At 38.0% G+C, this 23897-nt stretch overlaps 1 protein-coding gene across 1 annotated transcript; it reads left to right on the top strand.

Annotated features, from left to right (window-relative positions):
• Window positions 1-2316: 2316 nt before the first annotated feature.
• On the top strand, window positions 2317-21637 carry mbtps1 (membrane-bound transcription factor peptidase, site 1). The gene is given in 24 exon segments (XM_055035937.1): window positions 2317-2474; window positions 5350-5880; window positions 6678-6941; window positions 8769-8984; window positions 9077-9187; window positions 11070-11179; window positions 11300-11416; window positions 11611-11678; window positions 11976-12078; window positions 12188-12339; window positions 13336-13497; window positions 13987-14131; window positions 14272-14460; window positions 14755-14927; window positions 15041-15156; window positions 15307-15463; window positions 17882-18006; window positions 18097-18174; window positions 18327-18467; window positions 18547-18678; window positions 19345-19471; window positions 19783-19913; window positions 20813-20857; window positions 20860-21637. Coding segments are annotated over 23 exon segments (3246 nt in total). The 5' UTR covers window positions 2317-2474; window positions 5350-5651; the 3' UTR covers window positions 21015-21637.
• Window positions 21638-23897: the final 2260 nt, after the last annotated feature.

A 23897-nucleotide genomic window follows, 5' to 3' on the forward strand; every position in this document is an offset into this window, starting at 1 on the left:
AAGATAGGAAATTTGAAAACTTGCCTTAATTTCTTCACAATCATCCACCCTAAAATATCTCATTGTTTTTTACTTGAGAAGATAATTTCTTTGAATGATCTTATTCCCAGATACAATAATTATTGGCTCTATAGATAAACTCTGCACTCTTCATTTTGATTATTACAGCCTGAATCATTTCTGTTTTTATTCACTATCTTTACACAATCAATAAGTGAGAACACTTATTGAAACACAACCCATCAACTTTATTTGGAATATAAAGATGTTCTAAAGTAAAAACTTTTCTATAATAAAAACTATAGAAGAACTTCATATACAGCCATTTCTTCCACCTGGTTTACAGATTACATATTTCCCCCGTGTTAAATTATTGAGCTACATCAGCTGACCTCAGATTTTCGATCTTCTTTTGATTCCTTTCTTTGTGTTATTTTAATCTAGTCCTGTTGGTTATTTCTAAAGATGGGACCTAATGTAAATTCCTGCATAGAATGAGTAGTCACATCAAAAAAAATTTCTGAACCCAGAGCATGTTTTTTTTTTTTTTTTTTTTTTTACACAAGCAGCATTGTAAGTATTTTATTTTCTTTTATTTTTTTTAAGAAAGAAAAACAAAACATTGAAATAAACAGCAGCTGTGGTGATTTTAAATTATATCTTATATGAAGGAGGTCATCCACTCTGAGAGGATGTAATTTTTGTAGTTAAGTCACAAATAGATAATTTACATGAACTTGCTCTGATCAAATAAGACTGAGCACTTAAAGTAAAAACAAAAAATGCTGAAATGAGTTCATTTTTCCAGAAAGTGCACAGTTTTTACATTTTTATGTTTCTGTGATTTTGTGTAAATGCTTCTTTAAAGTGAACTTTTCATTTCAACACTGTTAGCTGAAAATTATTATTTTCTTTTGGAGTTTCTTGTCTATCTTGATGATTAACTCTTTGATTCCTCTACCTTTTACTTCTAGACAAAAAAAAAGGATTGCTGATGCATCTGAAGCACTCAGACACAACTTTTGTTTCATTTTGTGATTTTTAAATGTGGTTTTAAATAAAAAAAAGACTTGTAAGACTAATATTTCCAAAAATGTGTCAATTTTCTAAGTGCACCTTTGTCCGCCTAGCATTCATCCACTTTATGTTTTACCTAGATTTCTTTTCATACTAATTTATTTCAGTTTGAAAATGACTTAATTTTAATGCAAAATGATTATTTAAAAGTAAAAGCTAGTGCTCTTCGGTGGTTTTAAAACTGAACTGGGTGAAGGGATCATCCCAGAAAGCAAATGTTAAAGTGAAAATTGGGCTGTACTATTATTATTATTATTTTGCAACAGACATCTTTCCGTTTGACATTTCTGAACTTGGATTACAGTGAAGAATTAACAGATGCAGATTAAACAATTATTAACTGAAAAACTTTGGTCCAAAAAATACATTACGGATAGACTGAAATTCTGCAGGATGAGCAGCAGAAGACAAATATGGAGTTATTTTATTTGATAACAGGTCCTCCTGCTGAACATAGAAGTCCATTGTTGAATAAAAGGACTAACAGGTCAGAACATTAACATTTTGGAGATGTGGTTAGGAAACGCAACAGATCTCAACCCCACTGAGGACGTAAATATTGACTCTTCACGTGAATGTGATATATTTGCTTACTTCCAAAAAAACCTTGAAAAATGCCTCTAAAAAATCTAAAATTTTTGGATCTACAAAACAGATTATATTCTATTTCCCCAAATAAGCAGATTAATCTAAAAAATCTAAAATTTTTGGATCTACAAAACAGATTATATTCTATTTTCCCCAAGTAAGAAGCTTAACTATACATTAACTGTTCATTCATTCATTCATTCATTCATTCATTCATTCATTCATTCATTCATCCATTCATCACAATATTATCAGAATATTTGTTGAGTCCCAAACTAAATTTGATTAAAAGAGCAAATGAAGAAATTTAAAGCAAATGGAATAGAATTCTCCATTGTATTTTTGATGTTTAACGGCGCCCTCTTCTGGCAGAAACGCAGATCGACTGAACGCCAGAGGGACTGTTGTGAAGCAGATGGAGGCCCGGTGAGTTGCCAGGTTTGACATAAACCTCAAAGCACAATGTGATGAAACATTTAAAAGAAAAATAAAGATACAGGAATAATGATGTATAGAATTAGACTATTATTAGAAATTATTTAAAAAAAAAAACTTTAAAATGCGAGAAACCAGTCATTAACGTCGTAAATAGAAGCTCACCTCATCTCCAGATTTGGGCGAACTATTTTGCCAGACATGGCGCCCCTCACAGACCAGGCACTCTGCGGCTGAATCGTTCAGCTTCTGTGCAGCTTTTGTTCAGCGGGCGTTGAACCAGGCATCAAGCAGACATCAACTACGCATTACACGGACACTAAACGAAACAAACGCATTCGTAAATGTAAAGCTAGCCTTGTTTGGTGAGGTCGGTGAGTATGGAGAGAACACTAACGGCTAACAGCTGCTGCTAACCACCGCTAAGCTAACGAGCTAACAATGTACATGTGATAAACTCGTTCAGAAAAAAAAATGTTTACAAATCCAAACGCTAATGACGACGTGAAGCTTTTGGGCTCATTTACTAGCTATGGCTTTGTTTTCTTCTCTGGCATGTTTGTTGTTTTCTACGTGCTATAATAGTTGCTCTGTTTATCCTGGTTAGGTTGTTGAAACACAAGCTGTTGTGGTCTTATAGCATTTCGGAAAAAGCTTATATTTAACAATAGAAGGATTTAAACTGGGTTATCTTTACCCCCACTTTGATTTCCTCTTATATGAGTGTATTACAGTGACATGTGGTTCGTACGTTTGGTGCAAAGCTAATTATTCGCTAGTAGTTGAACATATAAAGTAAGGCACTGCACATCTCTGGAGAACTGCAGTCGAGGTCCAGTACTTTGTATAAATGGCCTTGGAGGACATTTAATCAGCTCAGAAAGCAAATAAGACAATAATATTAGAAAATAAATAAATGAGAAATATCCACCCTTGCATGTTATGGTGAGATGATGACTGCCTTATGTCCAGAATGAGACCTATCAATGAACCTCTCTTTTATTCAGCCTGTTAGAGTTGTAAATATAGAATTTTTAGTTTGGCTTCTTTTTCTTCACATGATTTCTTAAAGTCTGCTCACAAACATTGCTATGTTGCTTTGAGTCTTCTCTGTCCTGATACTTTGATTTCTCCCATAGTCCACCCAGATGTCTCCTTACAATCTGAACAACTTTGTTTACTGATGCTCCACATGTCTGACCAAGCTTAACGGGAATGGCGACATCTTTGGGCATACTTTGTTTAATCACCTGCTTGAAGGAGATCCATCAACAACTGCTCTCATGCTCTCAGCTGTCACCCTCGTCCAACAACAAAACATTCTCTAGCAGCTCATTAATTTATACAAGCACTTTTCTGACAGTAGATGTGTTGGATTGCCGTTTATTACACAAAAGTGATTTTTTTTAACAAGTTTTTGCTGAAAAGAAAAAAAACTGACTCATTGTCTTTTTTTTTTTTTTTTTTTTAGTTTTTTTTTAGTTTTGTCTACTTTCTAATTATTGTTTCAGCCTGTTTCATGTGGTTTGGTGTCAACGTTGACACAAGTGGTCCCAACCTGTGTTTTACTGCTGAGCTGTAACCAGACCTGGACTGTTTTTACAGCACTGAGTTTCAACTCTATTGTTGACTTTCCTGAGGGATCCTGCTCCGGCGGAAGTCCTGATTGATCCTCCTCCTTTTAGGCAAATGGCAGCCAGGGGCTTTTAATTACATCACATACACCCTTATCATCTTATTAAATGGCATTCCTGAAGATTTATATAAACTCTGTTATTAAGACTAAGCAGAGGAAGGGAGACTCTTGATGACAATGTGTGGTTTTATGCGCATGGTGTCTTGATTGACGTCACCAGTCGGATACAAAACACACATGCTAAATACAATTTAACTGCAAAGGTAAATAAAATGTTCAAAAGTACAACTGAATCAGCACAAGCTATGTCAAATATTTGCTTAAGAGATTATATCACAATATCATTTAAATCATTTAATACATTCTTATCCTAATCTTTTGTCATGTCCACCCATACTATGAAATAATAATTCAGGCAGCACCTATCCCAAAAGGGTACAGTGAGACCATATCTACTAGCTTTTGTATAATTTTTTTGGCACATTACCATTTTTGAATCACTGTGTGCAGCGTGGGTGGCACGCTGCAAGCACCTCTTATTTTTACAATCAACATGCATGGTTCATTCCAAACAGAAGCAATATTTTTTTTCTAAATGCAAGATAGACTTCTAAAAACAGCTAGTTACATTTACTTTGTCGTTAGGAAAGCACTTCATCTTCAGACTCTTTTTCTGCTTCCAGTTGTTGAATACACGAAGATGCCATCTACAGCGCTATCCACTGTTTAAAATAAGAACTACAGCGTTTCATCGGTGGCTCAAACAACAGTATCAATGCTGTTAATCATATAGTTGTATGTCGCACAATTTCCGGCAAGTCAGGGTGCAATGTGAATCTGAATTAGATTTGATGTTTCATGCATGCTCTGTTCAGTAACAAGGCTGTTCCCAGAGTGCAGCTTCACTTCTTATGACAAAATGAAGTAAGGCGGGGTATAATCCTGCATTATTGTACGACTCCTCCCTTCCTTCCCGTTGGCACAGTGAAAGAAATACTGCCGACTGTATTCAAAGCCTGTAAAGTAATGCTGTTTTCTTCAGCAGGGGAATGTTAAATATGGAGATTGGTTTACAGATTTTCAAACTTGGATCACTTTCCAGGTTTAATCCACTCAACCTTGAAACTAATCAACGCTTGATTAGATTTCAAAGAATGTCTTTGCAAGCTTAATCTTAAAAAGATGGAGTTAAAGTTGTGGCGATGCATGGTAGGCTTTTGGTAGGCTTTTCATAGCTGATAGTAATTTCTACTTTTTGATGATCTTTGGCTTTTATGAATTCTGAGTTTAAATTTGGTATAAGATGTGCTGTTGGTTCTGTGGTAAATATATTAGCTTTTATTCTGACATAAAATTTAGGAAATAAAACTTAGTAATTTGTGAATTTAACTGCATTCCTAACGTTTGTCTAACATTTTCTGTTTGTGGATTCGTAGTCCTTAGTTTTGTTGAAAACGTATGGAGCATTACTGTTACTTGATTTTTTTCTTATTTTTATATACCAGTATATAGATTTTGAACTATGGATCAAGTGAATGTTGGTGACCTGTCACACACTATAATTTATGTGTTTATTAGGCTTTTGTTCTTAGACTTATTTATCTTTCTTTCAGGTAAAAAAAAAAAAAAAGAATCCAGTATAATTCCAGAAAAACAACAGCAGCCATCCCTCTCACTGTTACTGCCATCTTCCCATCCATCATCTCCTCTTCCTCTGACTGCTCCAGTTCCCAACATGGCAACTGTGTTTGTTCTCCGGCCGTGTTGCTGAGCCGCCGCTCTGGACCGCCACCATGGAGAAAAAACGCAGAAAGAAATTAATCTAGCTGCCCAGGCTGTTTGCAAAATGGACTCATTTTTGGAGCTGTGGACCTGAAAGTGCTCCGTCTCGGCCTCTGATGTGATAACACAGTTCATGGTACTTTCTTTACAAGCCAAAATGGTTCTATTCTTGTTGCTGGCATCTACACTTTTGGGAACGCTGGCAGGCCTTTTGCCTGTGGCGGGGAGGGAGTCAGAACGGGAGGCAAACCCCAGATCTGACTATCAGGCCCCCAACTTGCAGCCCCTCCCCTCGCCTGCCGCTTCAAACTGCTCCCACTTGACCTTGAAACTGGAGTTTTCTTCTGAGGTGGTAGAACACGGTAGGAAACTGTTTTCATTGATTATTATTTGGCATTTAACATTTCCTCTGAAGACTGTAAATGCACCTTGCACTAATAACAGGCACCCCTGGTTAAGATGTTGTTGAAATATTTACCACATGCTCAAATTTTATTACAGTTGCATGAAGTGAAAGAAATACAATACTACAGTTTCTCTTTTTTGTTTTTGGTTATTTAGAAATTTATAAACTGAAAGTAAATCAATCATAAATATAGTTTTTCTTTTTCTGAAAACTACATATGAAGGTGGTTTTAAACATAAAATATGAAAAAGTATTTTGGACATTTTTAACGCCAAATGTAATTTTCAGCATCTCAGAATGCCAAAATGGGTTTGACACCAATTGTTGTGGCAATAAAAAGGAACAAAAGTTTGTCACAGAAAAAAATCAGTTTGTACCACAGTAACAATTAGAAATTGTGGGGCTTGGAGCTAAAAATCAGGGACAAGCATTGAAATGGTATGCAGCCATTTCTATGAGAACAAATGTCTTTGTTTGAGCGGCATGCCGGCAATGTGTCTTTGTAAACATGAAGTTGACTAAACTGTACCTATATGCTTTGGTCACATTATGTGAGAAAATGCAACCTATCTACTTATGAAGAAAAAAATCTTTAATTCGAAAGATAAAATGAAAGTCTTTCAACTCCATGATGATCCAAAGTTATGATATAAATGGATGAAACTAATGTGTTGTAAAACTTTGCAAAGAATGCACAGGAACACTGATTCCTTTCCTGTCCTCTAACCGACTGTCCACTCTGTGTCTCTGCAGAGTACATCGTAGCGTTTACAGGGTACTTCTCAGCCAAGGCCCGCAGGTTGTACATTAGCAGTGCCTTGCGGGGAGCTGGAGACAAAAAGCTTGAGTGGCACATCGTTCCCAGAGAGAACCCGGCTTCAGACTTTCCTAGCGACTTCGAGCTGGTCCACATCAAGCAAGCTTCATCCAGCAGCCTGCTGACCTTAGAGAATCACCCTTACATCAAGAGGGTGACGCCGCAACGCAAAGTTTTCCGATCCCTCAAGTACATTCCCTGTAAGTTGTACAGTACGATGCCATTGTGCAAGGATAAGAATGTTTTTTTTTTGTTGTTGTCTTTTTTTTCAGGGTTGGCACGACTGTCTGAGAAATCCAAAACTTTGAACAGATACAGGAAGCAGATCAGCTGCTGCTTTTCACAGACTAGCTTTGTTTGCTCTGTGAGACGGTGCATTTCTGTCCTCACAGAGTGTAGGTGCTGTAGCAGATGATTGTGTATCCTGATGCAAAGTGCAGGGTTGCTGATGGGTCTTAGCTTGTGTTGAACGGTGATCGGAAGTAGGACACAGAACGTCTGTTAGCTCTCTTTGGTAGGTGAGTCAGAGAAGGGTAGGAGGGGTACGCCCTGAGCCTGGCACTGGATGAAAGACTTCAGTGTGCCACCAGCCTGCTTATTAACATGCTGTGTCACTATGGGTGGTATGAGTTTCTGGAGAAAGTTTGCAGTGGATTTTGAAGTCATAAGTAACCAAATTGCTGCTTCTCTAGTTCAAGTGACAAAGATTAAAAGGTATAAGGTTAAAGGGTGTGTTTTTTTCAAGGTCTGAAGCAAGTACAAGTAAAGCTTTAATCTGCTTCCCAAATCATGCAGAAACACATTCCTTTATGAGCTCAACAATATTTCAGACTTATCATTATGAATAAACCAGAGGTAAGAAGATGCAAACCCAATCATATCTTAGAGAATTATCTTTACTAATATTATTTTTCTTCCTACCATTTATTGATCCCACAGTGCCTCGTACTCAACTCAGCCATATTGACTTGAGCACTAAGACTCAATCTCAATATCGCTGAAAAACCTAGTATGATATAAAAATTTGATATCAGTAATGAGAAGTTGAACGACTAAAGCCCTTTTCCTGCCTCATATGTCAGAGTGCTGTGTGGTTCTATATTAGAGTTCAATAAATATTCTATTCATTAAATATTCTATCAGATGTATTATTTATTGATATTGAACTTGCCTGTTGTAACATATATTGTTTTTTTTTTTTTGTCCAGCACTATTATCACATTAAAAACGCAAACTTCTATTTTAAGTAGTCCGTACTTCAGAAGGTGAAACAGGACAGGGCTTTGTACATTTTTCACAAACAAAAATTTTAAAAGGGTAGCATGCATATGTTTACAGTCTGTTTGAGTTAGTACTTTGAAGTATCTTTCATTGAAATTAGACCTGCGAGGCTTTTGGTAAATGTCAGTATAATCAACATCTGTGGTGATATTCATGGAAAACATGAGGTAGGAGGGCTTATCAAACATCTAAAACTTCATTTTAAACTTGTACTGAAATTTTAACTAAGATATCTTTTGAGAATCAAACATAGCTCCAAATATAAATCAAAGGATTAGTATAATGTTTCATTACTTTTGAAACTGTTGTTGCTTTCATGTCTTAAATAAAATAATTATTGCTATGCATTTTCTGTATTACCATGTAAATGTTGTATTGTTGCTTAGGATTAAGCTACCACAAGGATCTCATACTGGCCTGGTTTCTGACTCCTGCTTTAAAAGCCTCAAAAAGACGTGCAGAGCTCTACTGTTGCTTAATAATCAACTGATGATAATTTATTCGTTCAGTGACTCAGATTATGCGGAGACGATTTCAAATTTGGCATCTGTGATCAGTCGTACATTTTAATATGAATACATTACAATGGCAGTGTTTAGAATGAAATCAGTTTAATAATGCTAACCAAAAGATGTCTGCAAGTTAATAACAGTGAATTTGACTGTTAGACATGCTCCACAAAACTATTTAGAGACTAAAACTGTTATTTTGCTCTCTGTGTTCATTGTTTAAATTTTTTCTTGTAGCACCTGAACCTGCTGCACCTTGCAATGGCACACATGACTCCCAAAAATGGCAGTCGTGGCAGTCTTCTCGACCCTTCAGGCGAACCAGCCTGTCGCTCGGCTCTGGTTTTTGGCACGCCACCGGTCGCCACTCCAGCCGCCGGCTGCTGCGCACCATCCCCCGCCACGTTGCTCAGATCCTGCAGGCAGATGTTCTGTGGCAGATGGGACACACAGGTGAGAAAGTGACTGGTACTTCCAAAGAAAAAGAAACATAATAATCTTAGGATTTTATTCCAATAAAAGTTTTTGTGTGTTTGTGTGTGCAGGTTCTGGTGTGAAGGTAGCGGTTTTTGACACAGGTCTGAGTGAGAAGCATCCACATTTTAAGAACGTGAAGGAACGAACAAACTGGACCAATGAAAAGACTCTGGATGATGGTGAGGACGAACAACTTTTTAGGTCAGATGACTACTTATGTTATTATCAGCAGAGGTAAGAGAAGCTTAGAATAATAATGTTTGGGGATTTGAAGATCTTTCTTTTGTTTGTATTTCTTTCATTCTGAAATGGTAAGACTGTTTACACAGGACTAGTTGATCTCGCTTCTTCCCACGCAGGCATCTCTGATTTATAACTTATTTTGTTTTTTCCATTTACAAAAATTTGGGCTGAATTATTAGGCTGGGTGATGGAAACTAAAATACAAGTCAAATGAATTCCAAACTCCCAAACTCTATCAAACAGATAAGATCTGTTTGAAATTAATCGTGTCTAAATTTACTGGGAATATTGGACCCAGTCTTTATCTGACATCAAACCACTCGTATCACACCTCGTATCACACCTGAAACAGAATTCAAACTGAGAAAAATCAAATGCAATCCCTCCTGAGATTGGATACAGTGTGTTTTTGGCTGAAATGATGTGATTACATGGTCTACATGTAATCACATTACTAGTTGGTGTGGAGTAAGACAACAGACATGCTTGCTGCTGATTCTGCATGGTTAAATTATAGTTAATATTTCAAATTATAGTCTAAACAAAAAACAAAAATATATTAAAAGCAGAAATTGTCTAAACATTTTACAGAAGTTAATTACTAACAAAACATTAAAAAAAGGATTGTGTTAACGGATTGTTGTATTGATTTTGGCTCTTTTTATATTTATGCAACCTTGAAAATGTACTGAAATTTCAGTCTAGAAACCCTTAGTATATTAAAGCTCAGAATGTAGAACAAGTTATGATAATAAAAACTGTTTATTTATGTAGTAAACTCATAAAATAGTTCACTTTAATCTGCCTGAGCTGAACTTTGATCTAGTTCTGTTTAGATGAAACTTTGCACAACTCTGAACATTGGCCTTTCACAACACTTAATAGCTGATTATAAGTAATCTGATTACCTTGGTCATCATGTATTTCTGACCGAAGACCAAGTTGTGCTTTGCTCTAAACTTCCAACGGATAAGATCCAAGACGATCCTCTATATCACTTGTGCTTATTTCCTAAAAGCAAAAAGGGTTTTTCCAGTTTTACTGAATTTTTGGGCTGGGGCTCTTTTCCATTATTGCCAATTATTCAGGCAGTCGTTCGTGGAAATGTCTGAAACTTGATTTCTTTTTCACTGGATATGAATAGAAAGGAAAATGAGAGAATCTAAACATATTTCTGTCTTGACTTATTCTCTATGCTTTTGTTTGAATGTTTCTATTACCTAATTTCTTGTTTTCTTCCTTTCTTTTTTGTTTCCTTCTTTTCTCCTTATGACTTACTTTCCTTCCTTACTTCCTTTCTTTGATTCTCCTTCCTTACATAATTCTTTCTTCCTTCCTTTTTTGCTTATTTCTTTCCTTCTTTCCATTCCTTCTTATTTTTTCCTTCTTCTCTTCCTCCTCCATTCCTTTCATCTGTCCTTCCTTCCTTCTTCTGTCTCTTTATGCCATTTATTATTTCCTTTATTCCTTCCTTCATTTATTCATTCATTCCTTTGTTTTTGTCCTTCCAGCTTCAGGTTTGCCCAGGTTTTATGTTTAAAGCTATACCACAGTAGAAATATCTGCATTGCACTCGTGCTGTTAAATGTTTTAGATTTTAAAAACATTTAACTTGAGTCTGGAAAGATTTAAAGTTCTTACATGAAACATGTAGGAATATTGATTATTATCAGTAGACTTTATTTTAATTGAAACATTATTTTGTGTCATGTTGAATAATCTGTATTGTGAACCTAAAGGTATGTTAAGGTGTGACTGGTTGAGCATCTTGTTGTTGAATAGTTCAGATTGTAATAATCTGCTCATCCTGTTTTTCAGGCCTGGGCCATGGGACGTTTGTAGCAGGAGTTATAGCCAGTATGAGGGAGTGTCAGGGCTTCGCCCCCGACTCTGAGCTCCACATCTTCAGAGTGTTCACAAACAACCAGGTACCTGCACCACCGGCTCAATATATAGGCCCTTTGTTTGATTTTATCTACATTTTAAAAAATACAATGGAAAATTCATTCTCAAATCAAGTCAAAATGTACGCCTTTTCCACATTTTAGGTTTCGTACACCTCATGGTTTCTGGATGCTTTCAACTACGCCATCCTGAAGAAAATTGATGTTTTGAATCTCAGCATTGGTGGACCTGACTTTATGGACCATCCTTTTGTTGATAAGGTGAAGCATAAAACTGGGTGTCGCCTAGAAGCTCTATGAAGTATTCTTTTTTACAACTAAATGAGGCATAGCAGGTCAACAGTCAGCTCAAATAGGTTAAACAACATGGTTTTCAAGGTGTTCCTGTTATTGTAAAAGATGCATCAGTTTTGAAAACAAATATTGATCAATTGTTTCGTATGCTTGTCTTCCAGGTGTGGGAACTGACTGCCAACAAAGTGATCATGGTTTCTGCTATCGGTAATGATGGACCTCTGTATGGGTACGTTTATTTTTTCAGCTTCCACACAGCTGGTGCTTCTTTGGAGGAATCCCATTTTGATCTGGTTAATACTGATTTAGTGGCTCTTAGAAAGATGCTGTACCGTCAGAGAAGCTAAACGTTGGCCAGCTGTGATCTAACACTGGAACCAATTACTTAGCAATGGGCTAGCAGTTCCCAGTTTAATTTCTGACATGAGGGCACTGTTTCCACTGCTTGTGGAAATAGTGGTGCTATTAATACTAACCTTTAAAGTCTTCCTTGAGCTTTTTAAATGTATTGTGGGATACCTTTCAGCACCTTGAACAATCCGGCTGACCAGATGGATGTGATTGGAGTTGGAGGGATCGATTTTGAGGACAACATAGCCAAGTTTTCCTCCAGAGGCATGACAACTTGGGTAAGTTACACACATTGAAATCTCCAAAGAATTTGTCCACAGCCAATTTTTCTATAAAGTTAGGACCATGCAGGTGTAGGTTCAGTCTGATTATTGTATCTTTGTGCAGGAGCTTCCGGGCGGTTACGGCAGAGTAAAGCCCGATATTGTGACCTACGGTTCAGGGGTTCGAGGCTCAGGGTTGAAGGAGGGATGCCGCTCATTGTCTGGTACCAGTGTGGCCTCTCCTGTGGTCGCTGGTGCAGTCACCCTTTTGGCCAGGTGAGATTCTTAAGCCAGATTAATCTACTGTTAGAAAGCTGTTTGTTCTTGACGATATTTTAGTTTCACACTCCCCAAACAATCTCTAAAGAGAGAGTTACAGAATTTGTAATGCCTGCATTCCCTGCTAGAGCTTTCCACTTCTGAATTATAATTATGTTGTAAGTTGATTTTTAAAATGCCAACAGAACAAGCAGGTGCATGATGCAAAACAGGTTGTATCTTACACCTTCTAAATGTCATTAATTGAAAAAAAAAAGGGCCTAGACAAACACCCAAATTACAGATCACCATATTTTGAAAGTTGAACATTTCTGCTTGGGGCAGATAATTAACTCCAACAATCAAGCATTAGACTTGTTTCCAGTTTCTCCACATGAAGGACTGTGAAAGCTTTTCTTGACCTAGACTGCTAGAGGTGGATTTGGATTTTGTTTGCAAATGAAATGTTGCTTGGCAATAATGAAATTGGTTTCTAACAGCCAAATGTTAGATTTTGACAGAGCCAATAAAGTTAGTGTCAATAATTGTGGTTAATGAGATATTTCTCTCCTCAGAGACAAAAGAGATTATCTTTAATGTTAGACACCAAAAAAGAAGCAGTCAGAACTGATTCCCTCTTCTAACATAAGATTATTTCTACAAGGAATCCCTGTGCAGTGTTTTAGACTGTGTATGACTTGTCAGCTCAGTGTAACATTTCGCGATATATATTGCAGATTGCTTAACCTTATCATCATCTCTGGTTTTGTAATCCTTTATGAGTGCAGAGACACGCTACCGATTGTTTTTTAGTGTTATTTCTCGTCTTTCAGTATCACATCCCAATACAGTGAAAAGCTCTCTTGTTGCAGAGCCGTTACTGAGCCATTTTCTCAGCTTACGTTGCTGTGTTAAACATCACAGCTACACACATTCCCCTCTCTGAATTGTAACCTGGTGAAACCGACACCAGCAAAGTCACAAGAACTCAGCCTGTTCTGATTCCTCCTGCAGCACCGTCCTCAACCGGGAGCTGGTGAACCCCGCCTCCATGAAGCAGGCTCTGATTGCCTCGGCTCGCAGGCTCCCCGGGGTCAACATGTTTGAGCAGGGCCACGGAAAACTGGACCTGATCCGAGCATATCAGATACTGAACAGCTACAGACCTCAGGCCAGGTGAGCACATCGGTGTGAATTGACTAAAACAAACACAAAAAAATACAAGCAGGAAACAGAGTATTGAGCCAGGACGGGGAGCAGGAATCTGTTAAAGTCATGTTATTTTTATATACACACACACACCCAAAAATGATGTAACTCTGAAAAAGACCAACCCAGTAGTTTTAGAGTCCTCTTTGATGAATTTTATACACACTGTATGTTTGTTTTTATGTACACTGTAACTTGAACCTAGAGGGAAAGTTTGTTTCAAACAGCAGTTTTAATTTTATTATACTATCACCTTGTAAATATCAGCAGCAGAAACTGATCTGGATGTGGAATAATCTTATAATCCACTTGTATGTGTGTGATTGGTGCGAGAAACAGTTTGCCTGTACACAAACAAAAAACTAATATTTAATCTTTGCTCTCATGATGTTGGATATTATTTCACAGCTTGATTCCAGCCTTGTGTTTGGTCTAATTGATAAAGTTTCCTCCCAGTCTCTCTCCCAGCTACATTGACCTGACAGAGTGTCCATACATGTGGCCTTACTGCTCTCAGCCAATCTACTATGGAGGAATGCCCACCATCGTTAATGTAACCATCCTCAATGGCATGGGGGTCACGGGCAGGATCGTCGACAAGGTAGGCAACTAAGATCTGGACTGACTATGCTGATCTTACATTCTGGTTTAGTTTATTTTATATATTTGTAATGAACTCATAGCTTAAATGAACATCCTCCCTTTAAGCCCTGCCAGTAAATGTCGCTTAATTCTGTTCAGCCCATCTGGCAGCCATACCTGCCTCAGAACGGTGACAACATCGACGTGGCCATCTCATACTCACCTGTGCTGTGGCCGTGGGCCGGTTACCTGGCCGTGTCCATCTCTGTGGCCAAGAAAGCTGCATCGTGGGAAGGTATAGCTCAAGGTCATGTGATGGTCACAGTTGCTTCTCCTGCAGAGAATGATGTAAGTCAGAGGAAAAACAACTCCCGCATGAGCCGTGTTCCAGTTTTAAATTATTTAGTTAAGGTATATTCTTGTACTTTATGTACTTATGAAATTATTGTTAGCTATTTTAGTTTTGCAGTCAATAGTCCTTTCATTAGCTTCCCTTCTCTTTCTTTTTTTTTTTTTTTTGTGTTGGAAATGTATTCCATTAGATCTTTCCGTTTTATATCATTCTTTTTTTGCATGTTTTGTAAAGCTCCAGTATGGATCATTTAAAGGGGTGCTGTAATTATTCGTGTTTCTTTTTCACAGTCAGAAGTTGGAGGGGAGCTTACATCTACAGTCAAGCTACCCATAAAAGTAAAGATCGTGCCCACTCCACCTCGCAGTAAGAGGGTGCTGTGGGACCAGTATCACAATCTGCGCTACCCACCCGGCTATTTTCCCCGTGACAACCTCCGCATGAAGAACGACCCGCTGGACTGGTACACATTTAAAGAAGTTGCTTCATCTTTGACATCTTGCATGAGAGATTTTTACTGGATTGTTCCTGCAAATCAGCTTGGTTAAATGTTAGTGGATATTATTCTGGTTCCAGGAATGGGGATCACATCCACACCAACTTCAGGGACATGTACCAGCATCTGAGGAGCATGGGCTACTTTGTGGAAGTGCTGGGCGCACCTCTGACATGCTTCGATGCCAGTCAGTATGGTACGGACATCGAAACTCAACACCTATAAGAAAATACAGATGAACCATTTTTGGATATTTTTTCTTGGGTTTTATTTGACAGATTTCCTGATGAATGTTAAAACTGGGACATTCAATTGAAAAGACTTGATATTTCTTGTTTTGCTGTAGGCACACTGTTAATGGTAGACAGTGAGGAAGAGTATTTTCCTGAAGAGATCACCAAGCTGAGGAGAGACATTGACAACGGTCTGTCGCTCATCATCTTCAGCGACTGGTACAACACCTCGGTGATGAGGAAGGTCAAGTTCTACGATGAAAACACCAGGTAACAACTTGGGAAGCATAAAACTCTGTCGCAAGTTATTACACACCTAACTACAGATTTAATGACGGATTTATGAGTATTTTAATTGCCTCTGTTGGCATTGTGCTGCAGTTATCACTTTCTCAAAATCAGGTCGATCATAAAATATGTCATTAAAAAGGTGTGGCTCATACGATAACAGCAGATACCTACTTTGAGTGACATTAAATTATTTTTTAATTTAATGCCTGGTAGTGTTTGGTACAAACTCACATCTGTTGCATATTTATGCAAGAGAAAAATGCATTGTGATAAATTCTTCTCGCCTTGTACAACATGTTAGAAATGACCATTTGATATATTTCATTGCTCTTCATGACATGGAGATTATTTATGTAATATAGAAAAATGTAGTGTGCTCATAATATATGCAATAGAATACAAATTTAGTTTGATAAGAATTACTAAGACATGTGATATTAATATACAAAATCAGAATGAATAAGAGAATTAGTAAAATTAACATCATATTATAATGTTTTGTTTGTATCTTTTTCACACTTTTCAAATGAAGAGATTGCACATTTTTTCTAATGTTAACAGAGGTTCCAGTTTATCTCTTGTTGAGAAGGTTGTTTTTGTGGTTTTTATGTCCCTGATGTTCTGTGTTTTGTGGACTATGTATAATGAGCATATTGCGGGTTGCGATTCAATTAAAGCTCTGGTACATGCTTGTTTAAGTGGATGCAAAACAACCTAAAAGGCTGAACAGATGCACATAATGTTCTCAGTATTATGGAAACAAATTGGAGTAATTTCACCCAATAGTCCAACACTTTATATCTGTCTGTGTTTGTTTGCACAGCTCATAATGTGAACATTTTCAAGTATGTCTGGGCTGAAATAGTTTAGCATCAACAACAGAATGCCTCCATCTTACTTCAGTCGGTTGGTCTGTGAAATGAACTATGCGTCCTGTCGCTCCATTATTCAGCTCCTCAGTGATGAACGTCCTATTACCTCACAATTACATTCACTGAGAGTTTTATCGTGTGATAACACTCCCAAGATGAACTGTGTGGTGCAGCTTCCTGTGTCACAGGTCGTCTCCCTGTGGTTTTGTTTATGCGTTCATTCTCTATAATAGATGTCGTACATCACGGCTTCTCCAATTCGGAGCTCCTCATGCAGATAACCATTACTCAGCTGCTCCATTTAGATCCTACCAGAGATTTAAAGCAATATATGCATTTAAATACAAACTTCATGGCTTTAAAATATTGTGACTGGTGGCTCTGTAATATTAATATGAAATTGGCCTTGTTATTGCATTTTAAATCTTCTTATTCACAGTTGCCAAGAGAGATGGAGAGAAAACGTTAGATGTTTATCAGTGTAGCTATTTACAGGGCTTTAATATCAACAATTATGAATTATATCAGATTTAGGCCTGTAACAATAACAGATTAATTGTCTCAAAAAATTATTGCGATAAACGATAATATTGTTTGAAGACCTTTTTACACCGATTTAATGAAAATTACGTAATAATGCATGCGATTTCCTGCCAAAGATAGATACACTTTCAAAAGACACTCAACACTGGGACTGATGCACAAAATAAATAAAACAACCAAAAACAGAAATAAAATAGATTCTCAGTCTCCATGAACAATAAATGTACTTGAATAAAAACTAAACAACATAAAGCCGAAGTGGAAATAAATAGCGTGGATTCTCCTCATACTTTCTGAGGGGAAAGACGGAGGGAATCCCGAACAGCTGACACGGCGCAACCCGAAGTCCAGCAGACATCGGAGATGATTTGTGTAAACATGAATGTTTATTCAACATTTTGTGCAAAGAAAATATAAATAACTAGGGGAGGAGTTGGAGCGAAATTTTTACCAGAAAACCCGGCAACATTTCAGCTGTTCTTTAACGTGACATAAATAGGTTATAATGATTTTCATTCAGTCAGGACTTTACGTTGACACCAGCCACATGCATTGCATGTAGATTGTAGTAAGGAATTGATTAATGCCTGGTTTCAAAATTAGTGAACTGGACTTATTATTTTGCATCCATTGTCTGACACAACACGGTTCAATCGAACCGTTATATCGAGGATTTCTGTCGGCTAATGTGTCTCTCAGGTTTTGATAACGGACCGATAATCGTGCAGGCGCGATGGGCATTACACTAAGAAAATAAGGAAGGGAGGGTCAGTGGAGAGCACCCGAGATGAGCCTTTTTTCATTCAGTGTCATCAACAGTAGGAAAAAAAGGCAGGAAGAAACGATATAGCCGATAATTGGAATGAGGTAGATAGTTTTAATTTATTGTGCGATTAATTGATTTATCGTTTATCGCGACAGGCCTAGTCAGATTTTTAAAGTGTTTTTAGATGCTGAAGTATCTTCTTGCTGCAACCTGCAGACAATGGTGGATGCCGGACACAGGGGGCGCTAATGTGCCAGCCTTGAATGACCTGATCTCAGTCTGGGGAATGGCTTTCAGCGACGGGCTTTATGAGGGGGACTTCACCCTAGCTGATCATGACAGTAAGATTGTATAGAATCCTCTGGTCTTGCACTGTGAGGTCCTTTTGGCACAGAAAATAAATAAAGCTTTTGTCTCTGGCTTTCTTGCAGTGTACTTTGCCTCAGGCTGCAGCATTGCCCGTTTCCCAGAAGATGGAATTGTAATTGCCAAGAACCTGAAAGATCAAGGTACCAGGATCCCCCTTAAAGTTTAAAGGCTGTCAGACAGCTCTGTGTAGCATGGAGCTGGCGGGCAGCCATATACAGTCAGACAAGCATTTTAATCTGTGTGTTGGATGAAAAAGAAAAAAAAAACACTGTGTGTGTGTCTCACTGTGCAGGTCTTGAAGTATTGAAGCAGGAGACTGCTGTGGTGGAGGGAGTTCCCATCCTGGGACTGTACCAAACCCCTTCAGAGGGGGGAGGTCGGATCGCTCTGTATGGAGACTCAAACTGTATTGACGACAGTCACAGACAGAAAGGTGAAATCTCTCATCTCTAATCTATTTTCACACACCTGGAACTTCTTGTTCATCTTTTTGCATATTGCTTGTTCCCCAGACTGTTTCTGGTTGCTGGATGCTCTGCTGCAGTATACTTCTTACAGTATGACTCCTCCCAGCCTCAGCCACTCCCACAGTAGAGTGGCGCCTCTTGCAGGTGTAGAGCGCCCACTGCCCCAGAGACTGGAAGGTGAGAGGGAAACCCCAGCTCAACTTCTCCTCCACAACATAGATTTAAGGAAACAAAATCTCATTGTAAATGATCTTTCAAACAGCTCCATGTTATGATTTAAGCACAAATGTCTGCTTTCCTCTGAAATTTTCAAGATCTGAAATCTTAAGGTCCTCGTTTCCTGACACTGAAGTACCTCTTTTACTTTTTCATTACCGTCTGTGAAATTTGAAATTTTTGAAAATAATTTAACTAAAACAGTTTATTTTTTTTCTACAAATGCCAAGGCTAAATTGGAAAAGGGTGGCCATCTTTGAAGTCCTTTTTGCAAAGTTCCAACTGATGCAATAAAAAATAATCGTATTTGAATAAATTTAAACGGTGTGTTTGCACACCTGTAATTTTGACATATTTTTTGTTATTGGATTAAATTAGATAATTTTTTTTCAATCACACACTCATCCCCATCAAGGAGATGGTTGCCTATTTAGTCATTGGGTTTTAGTTCGCATTTTATTCCATAATGTTCCATAAATTTGTCCACTGAATCCAACTGGTTAGACACAAATGTTTAGTTTAGACAAGAGTCTCAGATGCGACTGTCCCTGAGAAAAAAACTCCACATCTTCTTTCTCTGTCTGTCTGCTTTTGTAGGTATAATTAAACATTACATGTATTTTTCAGGGAACCACCTGTACCGTTACTCCAAGGTTCTGGAGGCTCACCTGGGCGACCCCAAGCCACGCCCCCTACCAGCATGTCCCCACCTATCCTGGGCAAAGCCACAGCCACTCAACGAGACGGCCCCCAGGTGAAACCAAGTCCAATTTAGTTCACATTTCATGTATCTACAATGTTATTTTAACAATTTATGGATGTTGTTTTTTTTCTCCCTTGATCAGATTATTTATTAGAGCAGAATATGTAAAGTAGGAATGATTCTTTAAATGACTGAATGATGCATTGAAGCTTCCAAAATGAATTAAAACGGGTTGTTTATCCAAACTTTGATCGGAGCTGATGAACCAAAATAGGATCTACTGCAGCAGAACATGCTGCCTCCTTTTAAAATGTTAGACACTCACTCTCTGCTGCCATCTTCATGTTTCTCCTCTCCACCAGTAACCTTTGGAAGCACCAGAAGCTTCTCTCAGTGGATCTGGACAAAGTGGCTCTGCCTAACATGAAGTCATACCGTCCCCAGGTCCGACCCCTGTCCCCTGGGGAGAGCGGGGCCTGGGACATCCCAGGAGGTAAAGTTTTTACTGTCAGCTTTCTGAAATGAAAGTTTTGCTGAATTCATCTCTGAATCGAAGAATAAAAGGCAGCCATTGTGTTAGTCAGTTAACTCTTTACTCTTTTGAATGAATTTGGTTTAAGCTTATTTCAGTAAATGTTCATGTGAGTTGCATAAGTTCAGATGTAAATAACTGCTGACATAAAAAATATACAGTATAACATCCTGCAAGAATATGTTACCATCAATCAATCATGCTGCCAGAGATACAATAGTTCGGTACCCGAGTGAAACTGAATTGACAAAGAAGAAATCATTTGCAAAATACTTTGAAAAATATGACTTTTGATTCTTTAATAATTGACATAAACAGAATAAATGTCAATATTAAATTGAATAAATTAAAAACTTACTGTAATGAGGAACAAAAATGTTAAACGGCTTCTCAATAAATTACAGTATTAAAGAAATGTAATTTATTTAAATAATTAAAAGCAGAATCTGAAGGCCATAGATTTGCAATATACTTATTTGTTCATTTTTGTTGATTATGAGTTACAGTGAATAAAAACCCATTTTGCAGCTTCTCAGAATAAAAGATTACATGAGACTGATTTTTAAGACACAATGAAGGAAGACTGCTGACTTGACAAATGTTTGGCAAATCATCATTGACCACCTCCACTAGGAGGGTGAGGCACAAAATAGCATTGCCAAAGAAGCTGGTTCTTCTGAGTACTTCATTCATTCATTGCAATAAGATACAGACGGGGAAATTGTGGTGGAAATAGTTTTGTTTAAAGAATCCATGTTTCACTTTTTCAATTGAAAAACAAAAATGCATTTGATATCTTTGTCGGAGATGCGCCTGTACTGGACAAAGCTGTTCATGACATTTACTCTCTTTCCCTATAGGGATAATGCCGGGTCGCTACAACCAAGAAGTTGGTCAGACCATCCCGTGTTCGCCTTCCTGGGAGCGATGGTTGTCCTGTCATTTTTTGTGGTTCAGCTCACTAAAGCCAAGAGCAAACCGAAGCGCAGGAAACCCCGGATCAAACGGCCCACGTACCTCCAGCAGCAGACAGCGACAGCTGGGAAAAACCCCACTGTGTGACTGCATATTTTTACTGTTGCCGAACAGCTGGGCCCAACTCCAGAACTGAGACGTTGAAGTGACAAGTCAGTGGAGTTGAAGTGCTTGGGCAGACTGTTGGACTGCTTTTTAAAGCTCGCCGGACTTTAATTGACGTCCGACATCTGGAAGCGTTTTTTTTTTTTTTTTATGTGCCTCTTGTCTGTTTAAGGCCGTCGTTAGTGTTGGTGTGTATCTGTGGACCAATGAACAGTGTTAGACAACACCCAAGTCTGGGTCCTAAAAGTCCAGCTACAGTCCAAGTACACATTGTGTCAACATTTCCTTTCGTCTTCTTCGACCAAATGGGTTCTTTATAAGTAAAATATCTTGCTTTTATATTTATTGAATTTGTTCTTACCCTAAAACATATGTGTTACACTTGTCAGTAACTCTTTAAATAGTTGGCACACAAATGGGATAAAATTGCCTGACCCCGGTTTTCTAAGTCCTGCCCCTATCTGTTGAACATCACTGTTGTTTTTATATTTTATACAGTCAATACATCTGGTCAGGCTTTCTGTTGAAATCCTCCCTTTTGGACTCCAGTGTCTTCAACAGACTTGGTCAGATATTGCATCAATAAAACAAAAAGCATCATCAAAGGGATTGTGGTTTTGTTTCACTCTCAGACTTCATCACAAGGGAAAGGTCTGGCTGACGTCTTCAAATCCAGGCCTCAAGCTGAATGTGTCCTTGTTCCAACACACTTGAATGAAATGACTGATTTATGACTGGCCCTCTGCAAAACTAGATAAAATACAGAGGAGGCAATTCAGCCATTAATTCAGCTGCGTTGGGGCTGAGACGCAGCTAGAACATGTAGGACACATGTTTCCTTCATCAATATTATTTAGTAGGCTGAGTCACAGTTTGGTGATGGAAATAACATATTGTCAGTGTGATCACCTCTGACAATATTCAGACAGATTTATTAGCTAACATACGTTGCAGTCCAAGCAGCTCTTTGTTATATGCATATTATGTACATTTATACAGCAGGAACTTCTTAAAGAGAAAGAGGCCCTATTTAAAGGTGTTAAATTACAATGTTAAATGTCATGTTTAACATACAGTCATGTTAGTTTAACACAGTATCTTTTTTTTTTGAAGACGCTAGTGGCTCGTATTTTTGACAGTAGGTAGTCAGGAAAGAGAGCGAGCAAAGGCCGCCTGGATCGGGAGTCGAACCCGTGACATCCGCGTCAAGGACTGAGGCTTCCAAAAGTGGGACGTGCAAACCTCCCTGCGCCACTACAGCACGCCCCAGCATTCTTATAACAACCAAAGATGACATAGGTACTTGATTTTGCTATAATATGGCAAAATGTGCCTGGAAATTGCATTATACTGTCCCTTTAAGCTGTCCCAATCATCATATAAATAGCCAAAAGCCTTAGCCCCTCCAGAGTTAGCATGTTGAAGTTTATGATCTTGTTTGGAAAGGAGAAAGCCTGCTTTCTAAAAGCAATGCTATAAAAAGTCACATCTGAAAGAACCTAAAGAAGATTAACACAAGTCAAATTGGGATACATAATGCAGGACATGAAACCCAAACTGGTACAGGCACCTTGTTTCATCTACCAACAACATGGTGATGAAAGTATAATTTTTCACAAAATATTCCAAAGTCAATTGTGAGACTGTTTTAACAGGTGAAGTCTGACTCAAACTGGGTCATGAACAGGGCAAACGGCAGCAAACCTGCAGCAGAGGCTTACTAATGAGCCATTATTTTTATTCAGGTGTTGAACCACACAGAGAAATTGAGATCTGACGTTGGACACTACTGTCATAAAATCGTTCTTGACTGATGGACGTCAGTAATTGCTTCTCTTCAGAGTATGTGTGGTTGTGTCTGTTAACCTAAGTGTATGCTCAGAAACTGCAAACTGAACAAAAACTGTTTTATCGACATACTCGCTCTGATGATCATCTAATCAAGTGTATGTGATTATCGGCACGTTGCTGTTAATCTAACTTAAATCCCATGGTAACAGGGTGCAGTTAAACTTTTCACACACAGCCTTTCCATGTTAGCTTTTTATGCCTAATAAATGATGGTATGGCATAAGTTGGGTGTGTTTGTACACTTGAGAGCCATTATTTTCACTGAAGACCAATGTATTTTTAAAAATGTCCTGGTGCGGAGAACCCTTAAAGAGGCTGTGGTTTATTTTTTACTATAAATAGTTTAGAGCCCATATGTTTGTGATTATTAACTTATAATAATAATAATAAATTTTATTTGTAACGCACCTTATATTTCAAAGAAATCTCAAAGTGCTATAACTGGCTTATGTTATTTTCGTGTATGTCTGAACCTCGAAGAACAAAAGGATTTATTAATCACTGGCGATGAGCAAAAGGGAAAAAAAAAACAAACGTAGGGTGACATTTAGCTTCAACCAATGTCTGAGTGGGAGCGCCGATGATTAACTCAATCAAGTCCCGGCTGGATTGAAAAATTACAGTGATTTGCTGAGGAGCCGCTGTCATAATTAATACTTCCTGAACATTTAGACATTGCTTCACTGTTGGTGTCATGAAAAAGTGAAAAAAAATTATTTTAGCAGTCCTTCGGAGTGAAAAACTGATTAAAAAGATGAGATTTACCATGTGAAATTCCTTTTCACCTTGCTGCTTAACGGCACACATTTCCTGATCTAGAAGAAATAACTGCATTCCCTTCTGAGGAGTAATTTCAGTTTGAACAGACAAATCCATCCCAGTCTTGGAGTTGGGATTGATTATGGGCCATAATCAGTGAGGCAGGCTGATTTCATCAGAGGTGCTCCAGGCTCTCAACTTAGGCTCTTTATCTGGGTCTAATCGGTGAGATCAGCCTGTGAGTCTGTCACCTGT

This window comes from Poeciliopsis prolifica, unplaced genomic scaffold (assembly GCF_027474105.1).
Source record: "Poeciliopsis prolifica strain line A6 unplaced genomic scaffold, Auburn_PproV2 SCAFFOLD001, whole genome shotgun sequence".
Lineage (NCBI taxonomy): Eukaryota > Metazoa > Chordata > Actinopteri > Cyprinodontiformes > Poeciliidae > Poeciliopsis > Poeciliopsis prolifica.